Source organism: Myxine glutinosa, chromosome 11, assembly GCF_964187855.1.
Source record: "Myxine glutinosa chromosome 11, kmMyxGlut1.1, whole genome shotgun sequence".
Classification (NCBI taxonomy): Eukaryota; Metazoa; Chordata; class Myxini; order Myxiniformes; family Myxinidae; genus Myxine; species Myxine glutinosa.
The window spans coordinates 90,497,766-90,517,770 of NC_136271.1; the positions used below are offsets into that span (position 1 = coordinate 90,497,766).

Below are 20,005 nucleotides of genomic sequence, written 5' to 3' on the forward strand. Positions count from 1 at the left end.
AATAAGTGTCGTTAATGATATCATTGGTGCCTTAATCATGACGTCATAATTCAACAGATACAACACTTGGTCCGAACAGTTTGAGATTTATCGAGTGTGGTCTATGCAGCAATTCTATTGGAGAATATAAATTTATGATGTCATTGGTCATGTGGTATGGCCGCCATATTGGATCAAAGCAAAAACCCTTAAAAGCAGAAGAGTTGGCTCACACCAAGTTGACTGGGTTGGGTAAGTATTCTATGAATACCATCTAGTTAAGAATGAATGTGTTCGGTGGACATTTTTAAGACTCCAAATGAAACACCTCGGATTGTATTTTGTAAAATATTTACTTTCACCATTGAACCAAGCCATTTCTGTTGTTGCCCATGAAACAAATGAAGGTGGTGGCACACTAACCTTGTACACAAAAGAACCAAGATAAGGTACAAAGTGTGCATTTCAAAAACTCTTTTCTTCAAAATCCATTGTATTGAACCACACGTTCTTGCCTTGCAAATTGAATGGTTGGTATGAAAGCAAAAGCGTGATTTAGAAAGTTCAATTTAAACAATCTCCATACTTTCTCCACAAGAGCAGACACGCCGAACCCACAAACGTGCTAAACACGATGGGCAGTATGCTAAGATTGAATCAGGGTCTTCATGTGATTAGCAAAATAAAAAATGAGAATTCCAACTCCAGCTGCCAGCACCTCCGTCGCAACCCAAGGACCATTCCAGGCACCCTGTGGAAAAAGACAGTTAGCACCATCAGAAGGTTAAGCGAATGCAATATAAAACAAGATGACGTCATGCAGAGTACAATACTTGCAAAATACACCCCCCCCCCCCCCCCCCCTCAAAAAGGTTGCCATTGATCCATAAAATTGGCCATTTCATCAAGATTAAAATTGACAATCTTGATCAAAGCTCAGGGCAATAGGATGAAAAGTGACGATTTTTCAGATGAACATTGATGATTTTAGAAGTTTCATCTCGAGTTGACCTTTGACCTTTTGACCTCAAATAGTTAGTTTCCCTATTTAGTGACTGAATATGCAAATGCTGTTCTATTTTCAAGTCAATCAGATGAAACATGGCGATTTTAGAAATTTGACCTCCAGATGACCTTTGACCTCAATCAATAGGCTTCTCAATTGTGACGACCTCTACAACTTGGTGAAGTTTCATGACAATCGGTTTAGAATTGTAACCTGTAGGCGATTGACAAACAGACAGACGGAATAATAAACACAACCGACAAATGTACTTGAAAAGCCTCCGATTTTGCAAACAACAAGAAAGAGCAATCAGAGATTGGAAGGTTGTACTGAATAAAACCACCGTTTAGAGGCCATTTTTCCCCGCAAAGCGGGGGTTGGCCTTTTCGGGGACCGTGGTTGTTTTTTTTTTTTTTTTGGTCCCCTTTTTGAAGCAATGTTTTACGGCCGGATGCCCTTCCTGCCGCCAACCCTGTTTGTCGCCTTTTACGACAAGCAGGGAATTACCAGTGAACTGGTACTCAATTTGCCGACCTCGGAAGGATGACAGGCTGAGTCAACCCCCCTGGCGTTAATTCAGCGATCGACCGGGATTCGAACCCAGGATCCTTGGATCCTAAGCGGGCACCCTAGCCGCTAGCCCAACACCAGGGACTGAAGGTTGTACTGAATTGTACTGAAGGTTGTACTGAATGAAAGGTCTAAATGGTTTAGTTGTACATGTGTAAAGGTCATGGTCTGAAGGTCTAAAGGTAGAAAGGTCGAAAGGGTTTACAGGGTATTAAAGGCATGAAAGGTATGAAGGTGTAAGGGCAAGGGACTAAAGGGTAGAAAGGAGTCTAAGGGTCTTCAGGGTTTTAAAGGGTCGAAGAGGTCTTGGAGTTCTAAAGCATGTGAGGGGTCTATAAGATTTAATGGAGTCAATAAGGTCTACAGGGTCTTAAAGGGTTATAAGAGGTCTTGAAGGGTCTGAAGGGTCTTAGGGGACTGAAGGATCTCAAATGGTCTTCGAGGTCTTATGGTTAAAAAGGCTCTTGACGGCTTTAGGGGCCTTGTAGGGTCTTAGGGGTATTGAGTTTTAAGGATCTTAAGGGGCCTAGGGTTGTAAGGGGTCTTGGAGTTCTAAAGGGTCTAATGTAATTCATATACATACTCACGTTCTATGCAAAGAGCCAAACAGACAGACAGAGAAGGACAAACAAAAAAACACACAGACCAAAATTCAATACCCTCTCCTTTGGCGAGGGTAACTAGTATTTAGACCTTCACTAAAATCGAATCAATTCGTCTTTGTCACACCAAACCTGTCCCCCAAATTTCATCCGAATCAGTCCATAACTTTTTGATACCCCCTGGTCACAAACAGACAAGGGTAAAAACATGCCCTCTGTCTACCTTGGAATGATGTCCACTCCGTAACTAGGACGGCACTTTGTAGAGTAAATACGTCCACCAGGCTGAAGAGTTTGCTTTTTGCATCCCACCGATAGGCCGGATCTAAACCACAATCTAATCGGCTTGTTCTTGTCACGTACCCAACTCAACCACCAAATTTTGTCACAACCCGTCCACAACTTTTTGAGATATCGTGCTATGTATCGTTTTTGACTCCATATCTCTTCTGGTGAAGAATCACTTTGTATCTTCACCAAAATCTAATCAATTCGGCCTTATCACACACCCAACCTTCATCCAAATCCGTCCATAACTTTTTCAGGTATCCTGCTCACAGTCAGACAAGTGTGAAAAAATAAGCTCCGCCCACGTTCTGTAGTGCATGTAATGAAGGTTAAATTTAACAAAATGTACAACAATTTATTTCCTTACCCTGTGATCTACATTGACCGTGAAGAGTGCCTTGACGCTCTCAATGTCTCCGGTGCTTCTTTGTGCCTGAGAAACAAGGTTGTGCAGACGTTTAGATTATTGTTCAAATTCATTTGTTATTTCAAGAGACAACTTGCTCAAAAGCGAAAGGAGATCGTTTTCGAATCTCCAAGATAAACTACTGCAATCTTCCACTCCGGAACATTACAATTTACGATGCAAATCGAGGAACATTACCCCGGGTACCCTTTGGAAATTTAACGACACTATACTCCGAAGGGTGTCTACCAACTAGGTTCACATGTTCCCATTGAAAGAAATTGCACCACTGGAGTCATACGGCGGCCATCTTGCATTTTGTTATGCGCGAATGGCTAAAGCTAAGGATCTCCATAATTTTTGATCTAGACATCATAGAAAGACAAATAAACCCACTTTTCCATACAATTTTGACATGGGAAAACGTTTGGTTGCAACATTTTTGAGATTTGAGTATGTCTTGTGGATCAAATCATTGAAGATATGGGGAGAAAATGCATATTTGACCAGAATTCTCCATATCTCCTGGGATTGTGATTTTCTGACGCACGTCTGATGAGCCTAGAGGTCGTCATTCGCTCTACAAACTGACCAATAGTTTGTGTAGATGTGCTTTGTCCCTCACCCTAACCTCTGTATCAGGAGGTTGCCAATTACTGTCTGTATTCAGAGGGAGTCTTTTGACATTGGCCCCCACTACACGACTAGTCCTGTCCTTTGCTTTTATAATCAAATATTCACTGCCTTGCTGACGCCTGTCACATGAGGTTGGCTTATATGTGTCAATCTTCACTTGTTTGCATTCGATAACACTATTGGCTTCTATTGCAGGTGGTGGGCACACATGGATTAGACAGGGAACTAACCCACTTGAAATCATGGGAAAAACAAAATGGACCAAAGGGGCAAAACAAAAAGCTACTGAGAGATCTGAGTCCCAATCTCTAAAAAGAGTAAAACATCAAGCGTGTATCTTGCATCTCAGCAGTCCAGAGACTCAACTTCATCGCAAGAGATTCCAATTATCTTGAAAGCCGTGGTTCCCACAGTGTCAAGCTGAGCAAGGTGAGGGAGGGAAGTGATCCCAGAGAGGAGAGCGGCACTCCGATATAAGCTGCAGATTAAACCCTTGTAGGTGCGTATAAGTTCAGGTGTGCCAAGGAAGGCCTTTGCATGATGGAAGATGCCCAGTTTGTAGGCAAACTTTGAAATGTGATTTGCCCAAGAGAGATCATGGCTGAGAGTGGAACCCAAGAGTTTGAGTGTTCCGTAACCAGTTATGCAAATGGTTGCTATTGGAAGAAATCATTTGCCTAACTGCATTTTGAGTGTGTGCAGCCAAGTTGCTCAACTGATCACTCAGGTGTGGATCCGACTTTAGGGAACATTAAATAAGGAATGGTGTGTGCAAGAAGGAAAGGAGTCCAGTGCAAATTGAGAGAAGGCTGCATAGGAATGAATAGAGGGTGAGGCACGATGGTGGGAGCAAATGCAAAGTACAGTTTTGGAAAAAGTTGTGGAAACACACAAGTGATGGATGTGTGTGTGTGTGTGTGTGTGTGTGTGTGTGTGTGTGTGTGTGTGTGTGTGTGTGTGTGTGTGTGTGTATGTATGTATGTATGTATGTATGTATGTATGTATGTATGTATATATGTATGTGTATATATATATATATATATATATATATATATATATATATGTATATGTATATGTATATGTATATATATATATATATATATATATATATATATATATATAGATATATATATATATATATATATATATATATATAGATATATATATATATATATATATATATATATATAGATATATAGATATATATATATATATATATATATATATATATATATATATAAATATATATATATATATATATAATATGAATGAATGAATGATCGTTTTGAGGCCATTTTCCCCACAAGAGCGGGGTTAGCCTTGCGGGCCCCATGACAATCATGGTTCCCTGTTTGAGGCAATGTTTTATGGCCGGATGCCCTTCCTGACGCCAACCCTTGATCATGCTCTTACGATGCGCAGGGATACGGTGTACCTATTCTAAATCTGGGTACACACCGTGATCATTCATCCCAGCAAGCTGGTACTCAATTTGCCGACCTCGGAAGGGTGACAGGCTGAGTCAACCCCCCGGCGTTAATTCAGCGATCGATCGGGATTCGAACCCAGGATCCTAGGATCCCAAGCCGGCACCCTAACCGCTAGGCCAACAACTGGCTTTTCTCGACGAGCTAAAAATATGGTGAATCAATTAATACAGGGTGTCCATAAATTCCTTGTGCAACTTTGAACTTTCACACCTTATGATGTCCACATGATTTGCAAGCTTTTCATCCCAAAGTGCCGTCCCATGGAAGTGAATTAACCTTTTAAGGACCAAGAGACACACATGTCCCTCAAATTTGAAGTGGAGCATCTCTGATATTTTCCCTACAATTTTAGATTACTTTGTTTTTGCACATTGGCAAACATTGTAGCTAATACTGGGTAAGAGTTTTTGTCATTTCCATAATTTTTCTTTTTTTTGTTGATTAGAAAAACTTCTATTTTCCATCATGCATACATTTGAATTTCAATTCATAGTCGTTATCAGCCAAACGAAATATAAAATTGGATTTGTATCTGAAGAATTACTTCAAGATGTCTGTGGTCCTCAAAGGGTTAAGTTTGGGTGTCTCCATCTGTTAGCATTAGCTCTTGGATTTTAAAATCCCATGGTGTCCTTTGCGAAGAGTAGGCCAGTTATCTCAGGAATTCTGATTTTTTTTTTTTACAAATTCCTACCACTTTTCCGGCCTGGCCTGAACTTCAGGCCTGGCCAACCGGTTCATCAAAGAATCGAGCCAATAGCGTTCCCCACCCAGCTGAACCCACAAAATATGGGAGTAAATGGGGCCATTAAGAAGTAGGTGTAGTGCGGTTCACAACCTTCCTGGAAATAGAATCCCTGACAGATAAAGCTATGCTCCTCAAGGAATGGCAAGACACATCTGCTTCTACCCACCAGCAGGTTACCATGACAAGGTGTAATTTTCTGGACATTTTCTTGAAGCTGGCAATAGCAAAGTGTTGGGAGACAAATTACATGGAGACTTTTATTTATTTTTGCAACATGATGTGTTGACAAGTTTTGTTTTAATTGGAAGAGCAAATGCTTCCTCATTAAATGCATTGTGTGAGGTTTTCTACAATAACAGGTCATTCTCATTTTATTTTTTCTCCAAGTGGAAGTAAATCAGTTATTTCCATAATGAAAATCTCCATTCTTTTGTTGCATTTACCTTTTGCAAAGCATGAGCCAAAGCAATCAAACCAATTTAATTACACAATGCAGTACTGTAGATGACAATTTCTGGCAAGGTTTGGCCCATGGACCAGGCCGTTAAACCTTCATACAGGAAGGAAACATCCTCGTCCACCCCACATATCTTCTGAATCCAACTTGTCCACCCTATGCTTGTCTACATGCCCACCGTGTTTTGCGTCCTGTTTTTGTCTGTTACGACCTGATCCACTCACTGTACTAGCTCTTCCATGAGCGCCGATTATGCATACAAAAAAATAAACGAAACAAGCGTTACACCGAGGTCCCCCGTCGGTGAAGTGATGAGTTGACAAAGTGGAAGACGCAGCAAACATGGAAGAGTCGATAATATTTGCGAGTGGGTTGGAGACACACCCACACACCAGATTAGAAGTTAGTAGTTCATTTATTTTTCAAGATATTCCGCTCACAAGGTTCAGACATATATGGTGGCGGCCATCTTGGATTTTGACGTGGCGACCCAATTTTCAATAGCGTTCTCCCTTATGCCTAGATACAGTCGCGCACCAGATTAGAAGTGAGTAGTCGGTTTATTTTTCAAGATATTCCGCTCACAAGGTTCAGACATATATGGTGGCGGCCATCTTGGATTTTGACGTGGTGACCCAATTTTCAATAGCGTTCTTCCTTATGCCTCGATACACCCACACACCAGATTAGAAGTTAGTAGTTCGTTTATTTTTCAAGATATTTCGCTCACAAGGTTCAGACATATATGGCGGCGGCCATCTTGGATTTTGATGTGGCGACCCAATTTTCAATAGCGTTCTTCCTTATGCCTAGATACACCCACACACCGGATTAGAAGTTAGTAGTTCATTTATTTTTCAAGATATTCCGCTCACAAGGTTCAACGCACGCATGCACACACGGACGCACGGGAAAACCATAGTCCCCCTTTCCCTCTGCGGTGTGACGGGAGACAAAAAAAAGCATGCCAATGCACCTTTCGAAGAGCACCAAAAGCTTCTTCATCGTAGAACTTCACCACATAGGTGCCGCTTCTTGCATTCTTATGTTCGGTACTCCACGACACCTTAAATTGGAAGAAAAATGACAAAATTTGATGGGAAACACCAAGTTTAACTGAAGAAATTAGAAAGCCTTCACCTCTGGGAGTACAACATTCAGTCAATAAAATTGTGTCCTCCATGTCAGGACCGAGCTGTTCCCCCTCAACCCATTCCCCTCCCATCTTCCCCTCACTGTTTCTCCCCAACCTCACCCTTTCTCAGCTTACCTCTTGCCCCAATCTCTCCACATTCCTACATCATGCCCAAACTGTCTCATCTGCTGCTGTCCCTACCTGTGTGGACCTCAAACATCTGAGGACTCTGCTTCAACCTAACAGATATCTCAATGCAGTCAGGCCAGTGGTCTCCATAATCTACTGCCTCATTTATGGTCTTGCACCCTCTGCTCCATCCTTGCTTTGTCTTCCCTATCCCCTCCCCCACGGTTTCTGCAGGGCACATACGCTCCACAATGAACCCCATCTGGTGAAACTACCTAAAATCCAGGATCATTGTTCACCTCCACTCATTTGTTCCACTTTTTTTTTCTCCACCTGTGGAACCAACTTCCAAGTCCTCTTCAATCTCATTGTTCCCTTCACTTCTTCACGACAGCTGTTCACCACATCTCAAATCGTCCCCATTATAAAACCATGATCTTTTCTACCCTTGTTAACCCCCGTGAATTCCCCACTCCTTCCAAATTTCTAGTTTTTCCTCCTGAGAGTTTCCTTCTCTATCCATCTTGTCCACCCTATGCCTCCTCTCCTGCCCCCCCATTCCTCCACACATCCATTGTGTGTCCATCTCTGTCTCTCTCTCTCTCTGTGTCTGTCTTTGTGTCTGTCTTTGTGTCTCTCTGTCTCTGTCTTTGTGTCTCTCTGTGTCTGTCTTTGTGTGTTTCTCTCTGTCTCTGTCTGTCTGTCTCTGTCTGGCTCTCTCTGTCTAGCTCTGTATCTCTCTGGCTCTGTATCTCTCTGGCTCTGTATCTCTCTGGCTCTGTATCTCTCTGGCTCTGTATCTCTCTGGCTCTCTCTCTCTCTGGCTCTGTATCTCTCTGGCTCTGTATCTCTCTGGCTCTGTATCTCTCTGGCTCTGTATCTCTCTGGCTCTGTCTCTCTCTGTCTGTCTCTGTCTCTCTCTCTCTCTGTCTCTGTGTCTCTCTCTCCAATGTCAGCTCTGCTGTTGGTGTTTTCCCCCTCTGGCTATTGTGTCCTCCAGTTCGACAAACACTTTATATTAAGAGCTCCATTCATCACTGTCCGTGTGCTATGCTTACACCTACAAACACCCAGAAGTACCTTTCCCTGTGACTTCCCCTCCACTCCCACCTCTGTGTGTGTGCGTTCTACTGTCCTCCAACAGTGACGACTATTTACATCTCTCAAACAACATTAACCAACTTTTAACCAACCATATCTCTTCCTCATATGTGGCGATTTAATCAATTATCACCATGCAATTTGGCTAGGTGTTGGTACCTCTCTCTCACCAGCCATGATACCACAGCAAAGGACTTCTGTGACTCCATGGGACTGACTCAGTGACTCAATGTGTGAACTTTCCAACCCGGATTTCTCCTGATGGAAAATCCTCCCTTTTGGACTTGGTGATGACTAGCTTTCCTGTTAATGGCTCGGGTTCCCCAAAGCCAGTCAACGGGTCCTCCGCCATACAAAGTGCGTGTTCATTTCTCAGCCAACATGAACCTTAACCCTAGCCCTAACATCCACTCTTCCATTCCTCTTTTTTCCTGCTTAACTTCAATCAACTTCCATTTTCTCTTCAATGCCTTTCTTCCCTGGAGATGTTCACCCAAAACCATGTTCTTTTCTACCCCTGTTAATCCCATCCTCAAGTGCACCTCCTCCCAAATTTCCAGTTTTAACTTCCTGAGAGGTTGCTTCTGCATCCATGTTGTCCATCTCGTGCGTCCTCACCTACCCCTCTTTCCTCCTCACACCCATTTGTCACCCTCTATTTTGTCCCTCAACCCTGTTGGTGGCATTCCCTCCCTCTTTGTACGGTTCCTTTTGTTCTGTTGCATAAGCTTACTGATCATTTCAGTGTTCTAGCTCTTCAAAAAGCCTCACCTTTGTATATAAAAAACCTCCAATACCTCACTTTGCTATGAGCTCAGACTTTGTATACAAATAGTAGGAACTAAAAGCCGTATAATCCTTCCCCCGATATGTACACATACAGAGAGTGAGAAAACGAAAATTAACTTGTGAAATAAATAAGGAAATCCAAATGAAACGGCAAAACAACAGGAACTCACCTGATAACGTCCAACATCCTGCCCTTTCGTTACCGGAAGTTGCTTGCCACCAACATCTGCATAAAGCGCCATATTCTAGGGGGAAGGAAAGTCATGCATACAAACTCAGCAAAAAGCAGGGAAAAAAACTTTTCACATCAGTTTGTGTTTGGCAAACAGATTGAGCAGGTGCAAAAGACAAACTAGATGTCTGCAATCACAAAGCGATCGCCAAGAGTAAGCCTCCGCCAGCGCCAGCGAACCAATGACGGCCATGTTTATTTCAGAAGGCTGTATGGCATTGAACATTTAGGGATAGAGTGCAAATTAAGAAAATGTACCATCTACAAGCTAAGCATAAAACTCAACATCATGAAAAACAGAGGAAAGTTATTACCTCCGCAACCAAAGGTGGATGGAGGTTATGTTTTCACCCCTGTCTGTCTGTCTGTTTGTCCGTTTTGATATCTCAAATCTCAAAAACAATATATCTCAAAAAGTTGTGGAGGGATTCGGACGAAATTTGGCAGAGATGTAGCATATGTAGCAAGGACGAAATGATTAGATTTTGGTAAAGATCTGCTTTCCGATCCGGCTAGTAGAATTTTTAAAGTGATTCTTCACCATTGGATGATCGGGCCAAAAACGATACGTAGCAGGATATCTCAAAAAGTTGTGGACTGATTTGGACGAAACTTGGTGGACAGGTTGGGTGTCTGACAAGGACTAATCGGTTAAATTTTGGTGAAGATCTGAATATGGATTCGGATATGTGAGTTATTTAATTTTTTAAGTGATTCTTCACCATTGAGTGATAGGGCTAAAACCAACATATAGCAGGATATCTCAAAATGTTATGGACAGATTTGGACGAAACTTGGTGGACAGGTTGTGTGTGTGACAAGGAAGAATCGATTCAATTTTGGTCAAGATACGGATCCAGCTAGTAGAATTTTCAAAGTGATTCTTCACCATAGGTAGATGGGGCCAACAACGATACAATAGCAGGATATCTCAAAAAGTTGTGGACGGATGATTTTGATTAAATGCGATTCTGTATTGTGATTTTCTGGTCTACTCAGGGATACAAAGAGTAAACTGTTCACCTGGCGGAGGTATGCTCTCGAGGAAGTGCTGTTCTAGTTCAAGATGTGATCAATAAGGGTTTCTTGTTAATTATGTCACAATCCCAAAAAAACACAAGTCAAGGACACGAATCAAATATCAGGTGCACAACATCAGTGCAGGTACACAATTATGATGCAAGGACATCGGGGAATGTCAAGCGGTCTTTGTGATTCCGCATTGGCAAAATTGAGCGATGACAAAAAACGGGTTATTTTTTCAGAGCGCCATTTGGCATTGACCATTAATGCCAAAGGATATGACGTAATTTAAGTGTAAATGCGCCTTACTTGAGGCTACCTCGAAAGGGCAAATACCTACCGATCAAACAAACCTTAGTCGTGTTATCGTGAAAAATGTTAAAATGCCAGAATTGGGTCAGGACCAGAAAATCAAGTCAAGTTCAAAAATTATGCCTTGCTCCCCCAGCTCTGCCTGTGCTCTGTCCCCCAAATATTCCTTCAGGATGCACAAAATCTGCCAGAAACTCTTCTGGTGAAACTGCCAAAATCAAGACTCTCTGCTCACCATCACTCTTTCATTCCTCTTTTCTCCCACCCCTGGAACAATCTCCCACACTCTCTTCAATCCCACTCCTCCCTCCAGGTCTTTAAAACAGCTGTTCACCACCATCTCTTATCTTCCCCCATCCAAAACCTTGATCTTTTCTTCCCCCGTTAAAACACCCCCAAATCCGCCTCTTTCAATCTCCGACTTCATTCCTAGTAGTGTTCATCTTGTTTATCCTATGTACATGGCCCCAGTCCTCTCTCTTCCACAGATATCCTGATGTTCCTGTTCCCTATTGTTGTTGTGCTTCTCTCTCTCTCTCTCTCTCTCCCTCTCCCTCTCTTGTCTCCCGCTCCCTTTATTATAAGTTTGTGTTTCTGTTTATGTTTTTATGTGTTTTATGTGTAGCTCTTACATGAGCCTCAACTTTGTATACAAAAAAAAACAAGACCGGAAGTCTAACAGTAGCGTAGCTTAGCTTGTAAAATATTATAAACCACAAACACACATGATTAGCTTTTCAAACAGCCGCTAATGCTGTTTATAACATTAAACAAATAAATTTGGAGGAATCCCGACATCCGTGAGGTAAGTTTTACTTATAGAACTGAGGGAAGATCTACTGTAATCTGTTTACCTCACAAGGGTTGGGTTAATAACATGCTATCAAAAAACTGAGGCGATTCCTTACTTCCGCGGTTATTAGTACCGTACACCGCTTATCAATGATTCATGAACCATACACCACTTCAATCCATTATCTCTGTATTCACGACATTGGGATTAAAGTGTTATGGTCATATTTACTATATTATTATTTTTATTGTTATTACTATTACGAAAACTACGGTATACTACTGAAACGATACACTACTGTATTAAGAAACCTGGGCTTAATTTGTCCGAAGCGGCCCGAAGGTGAGGCATGAAGCCGAAGTCCAATACGTACCGTATTGTTGGAGGAGACGTAACACCGATGCTTTCAATATTTAATGGTAATTTTAACAATCGGTTTGTTTGTGCTTCACACTGAATGAAAAATGTAAAGGTAGAGCATGGTGATTGTGATATTGACATTGACATTGACATGGACATGAACGAAATTGGAATCAAAATGCCGGAGTGTGGAGTCAGCAACTGTACCGCCGTAATGACATCAGACGTAATCACATCACCGTGTCATGTGACCATATCCTCAGCTCTGATTGGTATACGTTTGAGGGGACGTACATACATATTACATAAGGACGGACAAACACTGTTTGAGACAGCTTTACCCTATAGGAATATGAATGAATGATCGTTTTAAGGCCATTTTCCCCGCTAGAGCGGGGGTTAGCCTTGTGGGCCCCATGACAATCATGGTTCCCTGTTTGAGGCAATGTTTACCTATAGGCAACGGCGTAAAAAATTGATCAACTTAAACTTTTCCTATCACCGGGGATGGGTAATCTTGCTAGTGTCAGATAACCTACAAATAATCAGCCTTGTGTTATACATTGTTGGGAGGGTGGGATTTCAACAAAAAAAACTTTAACAAAAAGAAAAAAAAAAAGAAATGGAAAACTTCTGCCTGATTTCGAAATAACTGATATGTATGGAATAGAATTAAACAAAAAATATAATTGTTAACACAAAGGTGATTGATTCAGTGTGACGTCAAATAACATACAAAGTCTATAATCTTTTTTTTTTTCTCCTAACTTTTCACATGCTGCATTAAAACAGTTATGTGCTTCCCAAAACATGAAGCTCCGCTTGATTCAATCATGTTGTGTCATCAAGTTTTACCAACATGCCAGTTATAACACCTGGCATTACATGATGTAAATAATTACTCCTTGTAGAATATGAATCATTAAATTGTACAAGATGAACACAAGGCAAAAAATAATAATAACAATAATAATAATAATAATAATAATAATAATAATAATAATAATAATAATAGAGTGCCGACCTGTGCTCCATTTTTGCAGGACAACAAAATCTCAACGATGAATACCGTCTCTGTATTTATGACAGCATCGAATGTTGTATAGTAGTTGGGTACAACAGTTGGTTCTTCGCAAGTTTCAGCTGAGAAAAAAAAGGCATTTGATTTATATGATAACATAAGCAAAGCTAGAGAACAAAATGATCAGGAATTTGAAACAAAGTCAATGAATGAATGAATAATAATGAATAACTAGAACGGCACTCGGTAGAGCGGATACCCCCGCCAGGCTGAACAGTTTACGTTTTGTATCCCACTGATCTGGATCTGGGTTTGAACAGTTTTCGTTTGAAACTGGCCGGATCTGGATCCTGACCTGAACCAAAATCTAATCGGCTTGTTCTTTGCACTTACCCAACTTGTCCACCAAGTTTACTCAAGTCGTCCATAACATTTTGAAATTTCGTTCTATATATCGTTTTTGGTCCCATCCCTCAATGGTGACGAAAATTACTTGGAAAAAATTAGAAAAATTATTGTATCCGGATCCGAATTTGGATCTTCACCAAAATTGAATCGATCAGTCCTTGTCACACACCCAACCTATCCACTAATAGTGCAGTGGCCGAAGCTGAAAAAGGGCTCTATTTTAGGAGATACCCCTACCGGAGGTATAACAAGCTGGGACCGGTCTTATTTTAACCGTCTGGGCTTCTAGTTTTTGAAAAATGATGTTGTAGTTGCAGCAATTTTGTACAACATGCTAAATTAACCCCTTATTTCCGACAACATGCAATAAATGGACCCATTTCATCTTTTTGTTATTTCATTAAAATAGCCCTATAGATTTTTAGTTATGCTGGTTACATCAATATTATTCATTGAAATGGACATGTAGAAACCCATTTCAGGTAGTTTTAAGCTGCTAGGGAGGTTAGGGGGGCAAAATTATACCCCAAATTTGGCATTTTTTTTACCAAATTTGACCGAACTGAATCCTATTTTCTTCCTTTCAGGAAAGAAGATGGACCTCACAAGAAGCGGATACGAACAAGCAGCAATGCCAACGACAACTGTGTGATATGTCGTCACCCATTGGATGCAGATTGTCCATTCGTAAAAAAAAACCCAACACTGGAGGGAATCAAAGCCGTTATTCATGCCGCAGAACTCCGTCAAGATGATGTTCATGAGAGACTTTCTAAAATCCAAGATGACATTTTAAATCGAACTGTTACGGTTAGATACCACACAAAATGCAGAGCTTGGTATACATCCTCGAGTAACCTGAAGTACGTGCAAAGCGATCCCAGTGGAACGGTTAGCACTGGTAATGATACACCTGACTGTCACAGTGGTCCAACACGGCTTAGGCGAGCTGAAACATCTGCTTTCAATATAAGAACAGACTGTCTCATATGTGGGTAATCTAACATTAGAAAAGAAAAAGCTGACCAACATTGCCACTGGCACTGGGGCATCAACTCGTGACCGCATCATAGCAGCCTCTTTAGAAAGACTAGATGACAAAATTCGCATGCGCATGTTAGCTTACCCAGACTTGTTTGCATATGATGCAAAGTACCATAGGTCATGTTATAGTCGTTATATTTCACCACGAAATATCAATGCTGACAGGGGCAAGACTGAAGCTCAGAAATCTCTGACTGATTTCGATAAGGGTGTTCTGCGTTTGAGTAAGGAAATCGAGTGCACTATTCTATCAAGAAGCAGGAATCTTGTGACATTGTCCTCTCTACATGAACGATTCATTGAAATTCTCAATGAAGGTAGGCCTGATACTCCTGATACTAGCACGGAGCCCAGTGAAGGTTCATTTTAATGACAAACTATTATTCATAGCCCAGCCTGGCAAGTCCGATCTAGTTTGTTCCAGTGAAGTGAGTGTTGGTGATGCCTTGAAAAAGGTTGCAGCGCTGAACATTCAGATCAGTGAATCTGGTGAATGTGAATACACTAATAGTGAAGATACCGGTGAACTGGATAACGCTGTTATCCTCCATCAAGCTGCTGGTATTCTATGTTCGCAGTTCAATGTCTGGAATTAGCTTTCAGACTACCCACTACACTCCAAGTGTGGACCTGAATATGCAGCAGTGCAAGAACTTCGTTCCTGAGACATTGTATGACTTCATAACATGGTGCACGTCGAAGGAATGCTTTGATAAGGCCAATCATTGCGGCGCTGGTAATGCTGACTTGAGGGTTCTGGGTATCTGCCACAACATCATTGCCCTCTCTTGTAATACACAGACCCCCATCACATTCGGTCTTGGTGTTGAAATGCACCATAATCATGGCAGTAAGGAACTGATAGAGCTTCTCAGTTCTGTTGGGCACTCCATCAAATATGATGATATACGGAAGTTTCTAACATCAGCAGCTCTTGATGAGCTTTCAGGACCATCCAGTCAACCCATTCCACGTGGTATTTCTAACTTCAACTTGGAAGACATCCAATCCATAGTAGATGCCGCCATTGACAATTTCGATCGGAATGAAGAGACTATCGATGGTAAACACACTACACATGCCATGGCGATCGTCCTGTACCAACGATCTTAGGATACTGATGAACTAGCATCCATTCCTCGCACAAAGCAGAAATCCTAGGACCCTGGACAATACGAAGAACAACCCATCCAAGTTTATCGCAAGCCAGGAAAGAAGCCGGAACCTGCTGTGAGCTGTCAGCAGGGTCAATTCGAGAATGACTCTTCGATGGTCTTGAAGAAAGACTTGGTATGGGAAGTGGCAAGGGCATGTGGTGGTGACGACTCGCCCATTCCTGCATGGAGTGGATTCAATGCCCTCGTGAGCACCAGGACTGTCCCAGTCACAAAGATTCGCTATCTACCATTCATCAATGCCTCGCCGTCTGACCTTTCCACCATATTTACAACATTGCTCAGACTAGTACAGATAGCCAAAGAGTTGGGGCAACATCATATTCTCATAACTGCTGACCTTGCAATCTATAGCAAAGCACAACAGATTTTGTGGAGCAGACCAGAACCGCTGGTAGGCAAAGTTACCATGCGGCTGGGGGGAATGCACCTCACAATGGCTTTCTTGGCAAGCATTGGTAAGATATTCGGAGATGGTGGCCTTCAGAACATTTACGTGCAGTCGCAAACAATGGGTTAATGGCCCATGTTGTACCCATTACATTGCACTAAAACAAGCTTTTATATCAATGAGACATAGTTACCAAAAAAACAAATCAGGTTTGTCACTGAAATAACAGGTTTTATTGATATAAAAGAGGAAAATAAAATTCATTTCGGTCAAATTTGGGGTATAGTTTTGGCCCCCTAACCCCCGAGCAGCTTAAAACTACCTGAAATGGGTTGCTCCAGGTCCATTTCAATGAATAACATTGATGTAACCACCATAACTAAAAATCTATAGGGCTATTTTAATGAAATAACAAAAAGATGAAATGGGTCCATTTATTGCATGTTGTCGGAAATCAGGGGTTAATTTAGCATGTCGTACAAAATTGCTGCAACGACAACATCATTCTTCAAAAACTAGAGGCCCAGACGGTTAAAATGAGACCAGTCCCAGCTTGTTATACCTCCGGTAGGGGTGTACCTAATTTTTAGGGCCGAGGCCACTGCACTAAGTTTTGTCCAAGTCCATTCACAACGTTTTGAGATTCGTGCTATATATAGTTTTTGGCCCCCATCTCTCAATGGTGAAGAATTACCCCCCTCTCCAAAACACATCATGGCATGTCATATCCCCCTCCAAAAAAAGGAAAACACGTTACGGCATACCACCCCCACAACAACACATCGCTACAACCTCACCCCCCCCCCCCCATCAAAACACATTGTGACGCTAAACCCCGCCCCCTCAAAACACGTCATGGTGCCGAAACCCGCCCCAAAAACAAGTCGCGGTGCCAAACCCCACCCCCACCCCCCAAACACGCAACAGCACCACACCTTCCCGAAGTATGGCAACATTTCTCCATGCAATACGGCACAGTCAAAATGATGTAATCCGTCCCAAAATGCTCGGTGCACATGTGCAGAGCCTTGTACCTTGATTATTATTATTTTGTATTAGTGACTGTCCCTATTCACCCGTAAAACGGGGTGAATAGGGACAGCCATAAAAATCCTATTTATTCCTATTTAACCCATATATGGGGTTAATAGGGACTATAAGTTGCTTTTAAAAAAAACAAGAGAACACTTTCAACCCAAATATCAACAAATCAGTATGGTTATCAATTTTCAGCGAAAGAAGTTTCCGAACTTTTTTTCAGTTTGTGTCCCTATTCACCTTGCTGTCCCTATTCACCCCATTTTATGGTACTGAAAAAAAATTAAGGTGGGGGCACTGCCCACCCTGACCCCCCCCCCCACCCCAAAGCTTCCCACCCGTGTGTGTATGTATGTGTGTATATATAATATATATATATATATATATAATTATATATATATATATGTATGTATGTATGTATGTATGTGTGTGTCTGTGTGTGTGTCTGTCTGTGTGTCTGTCTGTCTGTGTGTCTGTCTGTGTGTCTGTCTGTGTCTGTCTGTGTGTCTGTCTGTGTGTCTGTCTGCATGTGTGTGTGTGTGTCTGTGTGTGTCTGTCTGTGTGTCTGTCTGTGTGTCTGTCTGTGTGTCTGTCTGTGTGTCTGTCTGTGTGTCTGTCTGTGTCTGTGTGTGTGTCTGTGTGTGTGTCTGTGTGTGTGTCTGTGTGTGTGTCTGTCTGTCTGTCTGTGTGTCTGTCTGTCTGTCTGTGTCTATGTCTGTGTGTGTGTGTGTGTGTGTGTGTGTGTGTCTGTCTGTATGTGTGTCTGTCTGTGTGTGTCTATGTCTGTGTGTGTCTGTCTGTCTGTGTCTGTCTGTCTGTGTCTGTCTGTCTATGTCTGTGTGTGTGTGTCTGTCTGTATGTGTGTGTATGTCTGTGTGTGTCTATGTCTGTGTGTGTGTCTGTCTGTCTGTGTGTGTGTGTGTCTGTGTCTGTGTGTGTTTGGTTCAGGGACTGCAGGACAAATACTAGATTGTCACATATATTGGTAAAAGTTGAAGTGTGTGTGTGTTGTATAGTTGTAGCGACAGCCTACGCTAGAATGTACTAATAGTAAATGGTACGAATCTGACATCTCTCATCCCAGGATATTTCTCATGTTCCTGTATTTCCACGAGTCCAATTTGCACTTAGGAACATTTAGGAACACAACTATTTTGATTAACCATTGTGAAATGCAAGTCTCGTTTAATGATGAAAATTATGTCTTCAAGACGATTTGAATTACACATATCGCGATACCATCGGCAGGTTCAAAGTGCCCCGCGAATAGCACCAGCACTGTAAACACACACACACACAGCGCATGCGCAAAAGGCCTCATTTAGCATTGATACATCATTTTGACATTCCCGTAATCAAAACTTCGTTCCACAGCATCAGGTTTGTTCCGTTAACAAGCAGCTTGCTATCGCGTTCCAAGAAAGTCGTTCCAAACAGCTCGGTAAGTGATTTGGGGTGCTTCGTTAAGTTAAGCCGCTGTCACACCTTGTCGTTTTAGCCAGCGTATGAAAAATTTGGCTACGTTAAGAGCACGCTGGCATACGTCGTAGTACGCCGAGCTCGTCGACAAATTTCATGCATGCACAAAATTTGTCGACGTATGCCAGCGTATGACTCACACCAGCACTCAATTTTGATACGTCGGTATACGCTGGCTAAATCGTCAAGGTGTGACAGGGGCTTTAGCAAAAATGACCGCCATTTTTTTTTCAAAAACAAAACAAAACGATACAACAACCAATTAAATGTTTAAAGGGTTAAATACCCCAGTTATGTATATTTATAATGTTATTGAAACGTGCATTTCATAATTTAATTTTACTCTACTTTTCATCCCAATTCTTGAACATCAACAAACATGTAAAACTCCTCCCCAAATGTACACAATGGTGGGTCTATAGATAAGCTCGGCTGGGGAATTCGCCTTCTGACTCATTTTATTTATCTCTTTCCCTCTTCCTCTGAAGCCGCTGATAACACAATCAGTTCTTTTCGGGAAGTTTTCACAAGAGGATCGAGTAAAACTGAAAACTAATCAGGTTCACTATGTCTTTTCGTTCAAATTTTTTGGAGATTAGCAAAACTATACATTTTTGGAATATTCAGAGCATGAGGAATCCAAAAATTAATATTGGCATTTGCGTAGACACCTGCATGGCCGCCATTTTGGATTTCCAAAATGGCCACCATAAAATACTGTTACAGACGCGGTGGTGGATGTTAGTTTACCGAGCGGTTTGGTATGACCACGTCTGCACAGTTTACCCGATTATGCTCGAACGTTGACTAGTCGCGCTACGCTAGATCAATGAAGGAAAAGGACACAACTGCTGGATTCAAATGACACGACACCAAGGGTTCAGTTCTCAAGACCTCCGGAGGAGGTTATATTAGTGCGGAAGGTTCAGATTACAGGGATGAGAGGTACAGCATAACGGGACAAAAGGCTGACTCACACAGGGATTGATGGCAAGGAAAGGCAGGCAGTCGATGGCTCCAGGTGCACCTGGGCTCAGGGCAGAATCGACCCGGTTCGGTCCGGTCCAAAGATGCGGGGAGGTATCGTCGCGCTAGGGGTGGCGGTGGCTTCCTCTGCTCTCCGTAGTTCAGGCGCATCTGACGTCACGTCCGGTGAGTCGCTTCGTATATCCGGCGGGGAGTGACACGCCCTCGGCTTGTTAGCTCCGCCCCAGATGGAATCGGTCCGCCCTTCTTATTGGGTGCGGGGGGGGTTACCAGGCTCCGCCCTTGACGAGGAGCTGACAGCCAGCCCCTTCGTGGTAACCCCGTCGGAGCGCATGGTCATGGCGGCTAACCGAGCCGGTGTGAGGACGCACACTCCCCGCGCCGTCGCCGCGCCGCCCCCCTCTGC

General features: G+C 42.3%; 1 protein-coding gene across 1 annotated transcript in view; it reads right to left on the reverse strand.

The window, feature by feature from the left end:
• Positions 1-313: 313 nt before the first annotated feature.
• The window catches only part of SSR4 (signal sequence receptor subunit 4), a 34,123-nt gene continuing 14,431 nt past the window's right edge, over positions 314-20,005 (reverse strand). The window contains exons 2-6 of the mRNA XM_068102983.2: positions 13,081-13,199; positions 9,507-9,581; positions 7,159-7,248; positions 2,813-2,878; positions 314-730 (exon numbers count right to left, since the gene is read on the reverse strand). Coding sequence (XP_067959084.1) covers positions 626-730; positions 2,813-2,878; positions 7,159-7,248; positions 9,507-9,581; positions 13,081-13,199 — 455 coding nt within the window. The 3' untranslated portion in view covers positions 314-625. The remainder of the gene's footprint in view (positions 731-2,812; positions 2,879-7,158; positions 7,249-9,506; positions 9,582-13,080; positions 13,200-20,005) is intronic.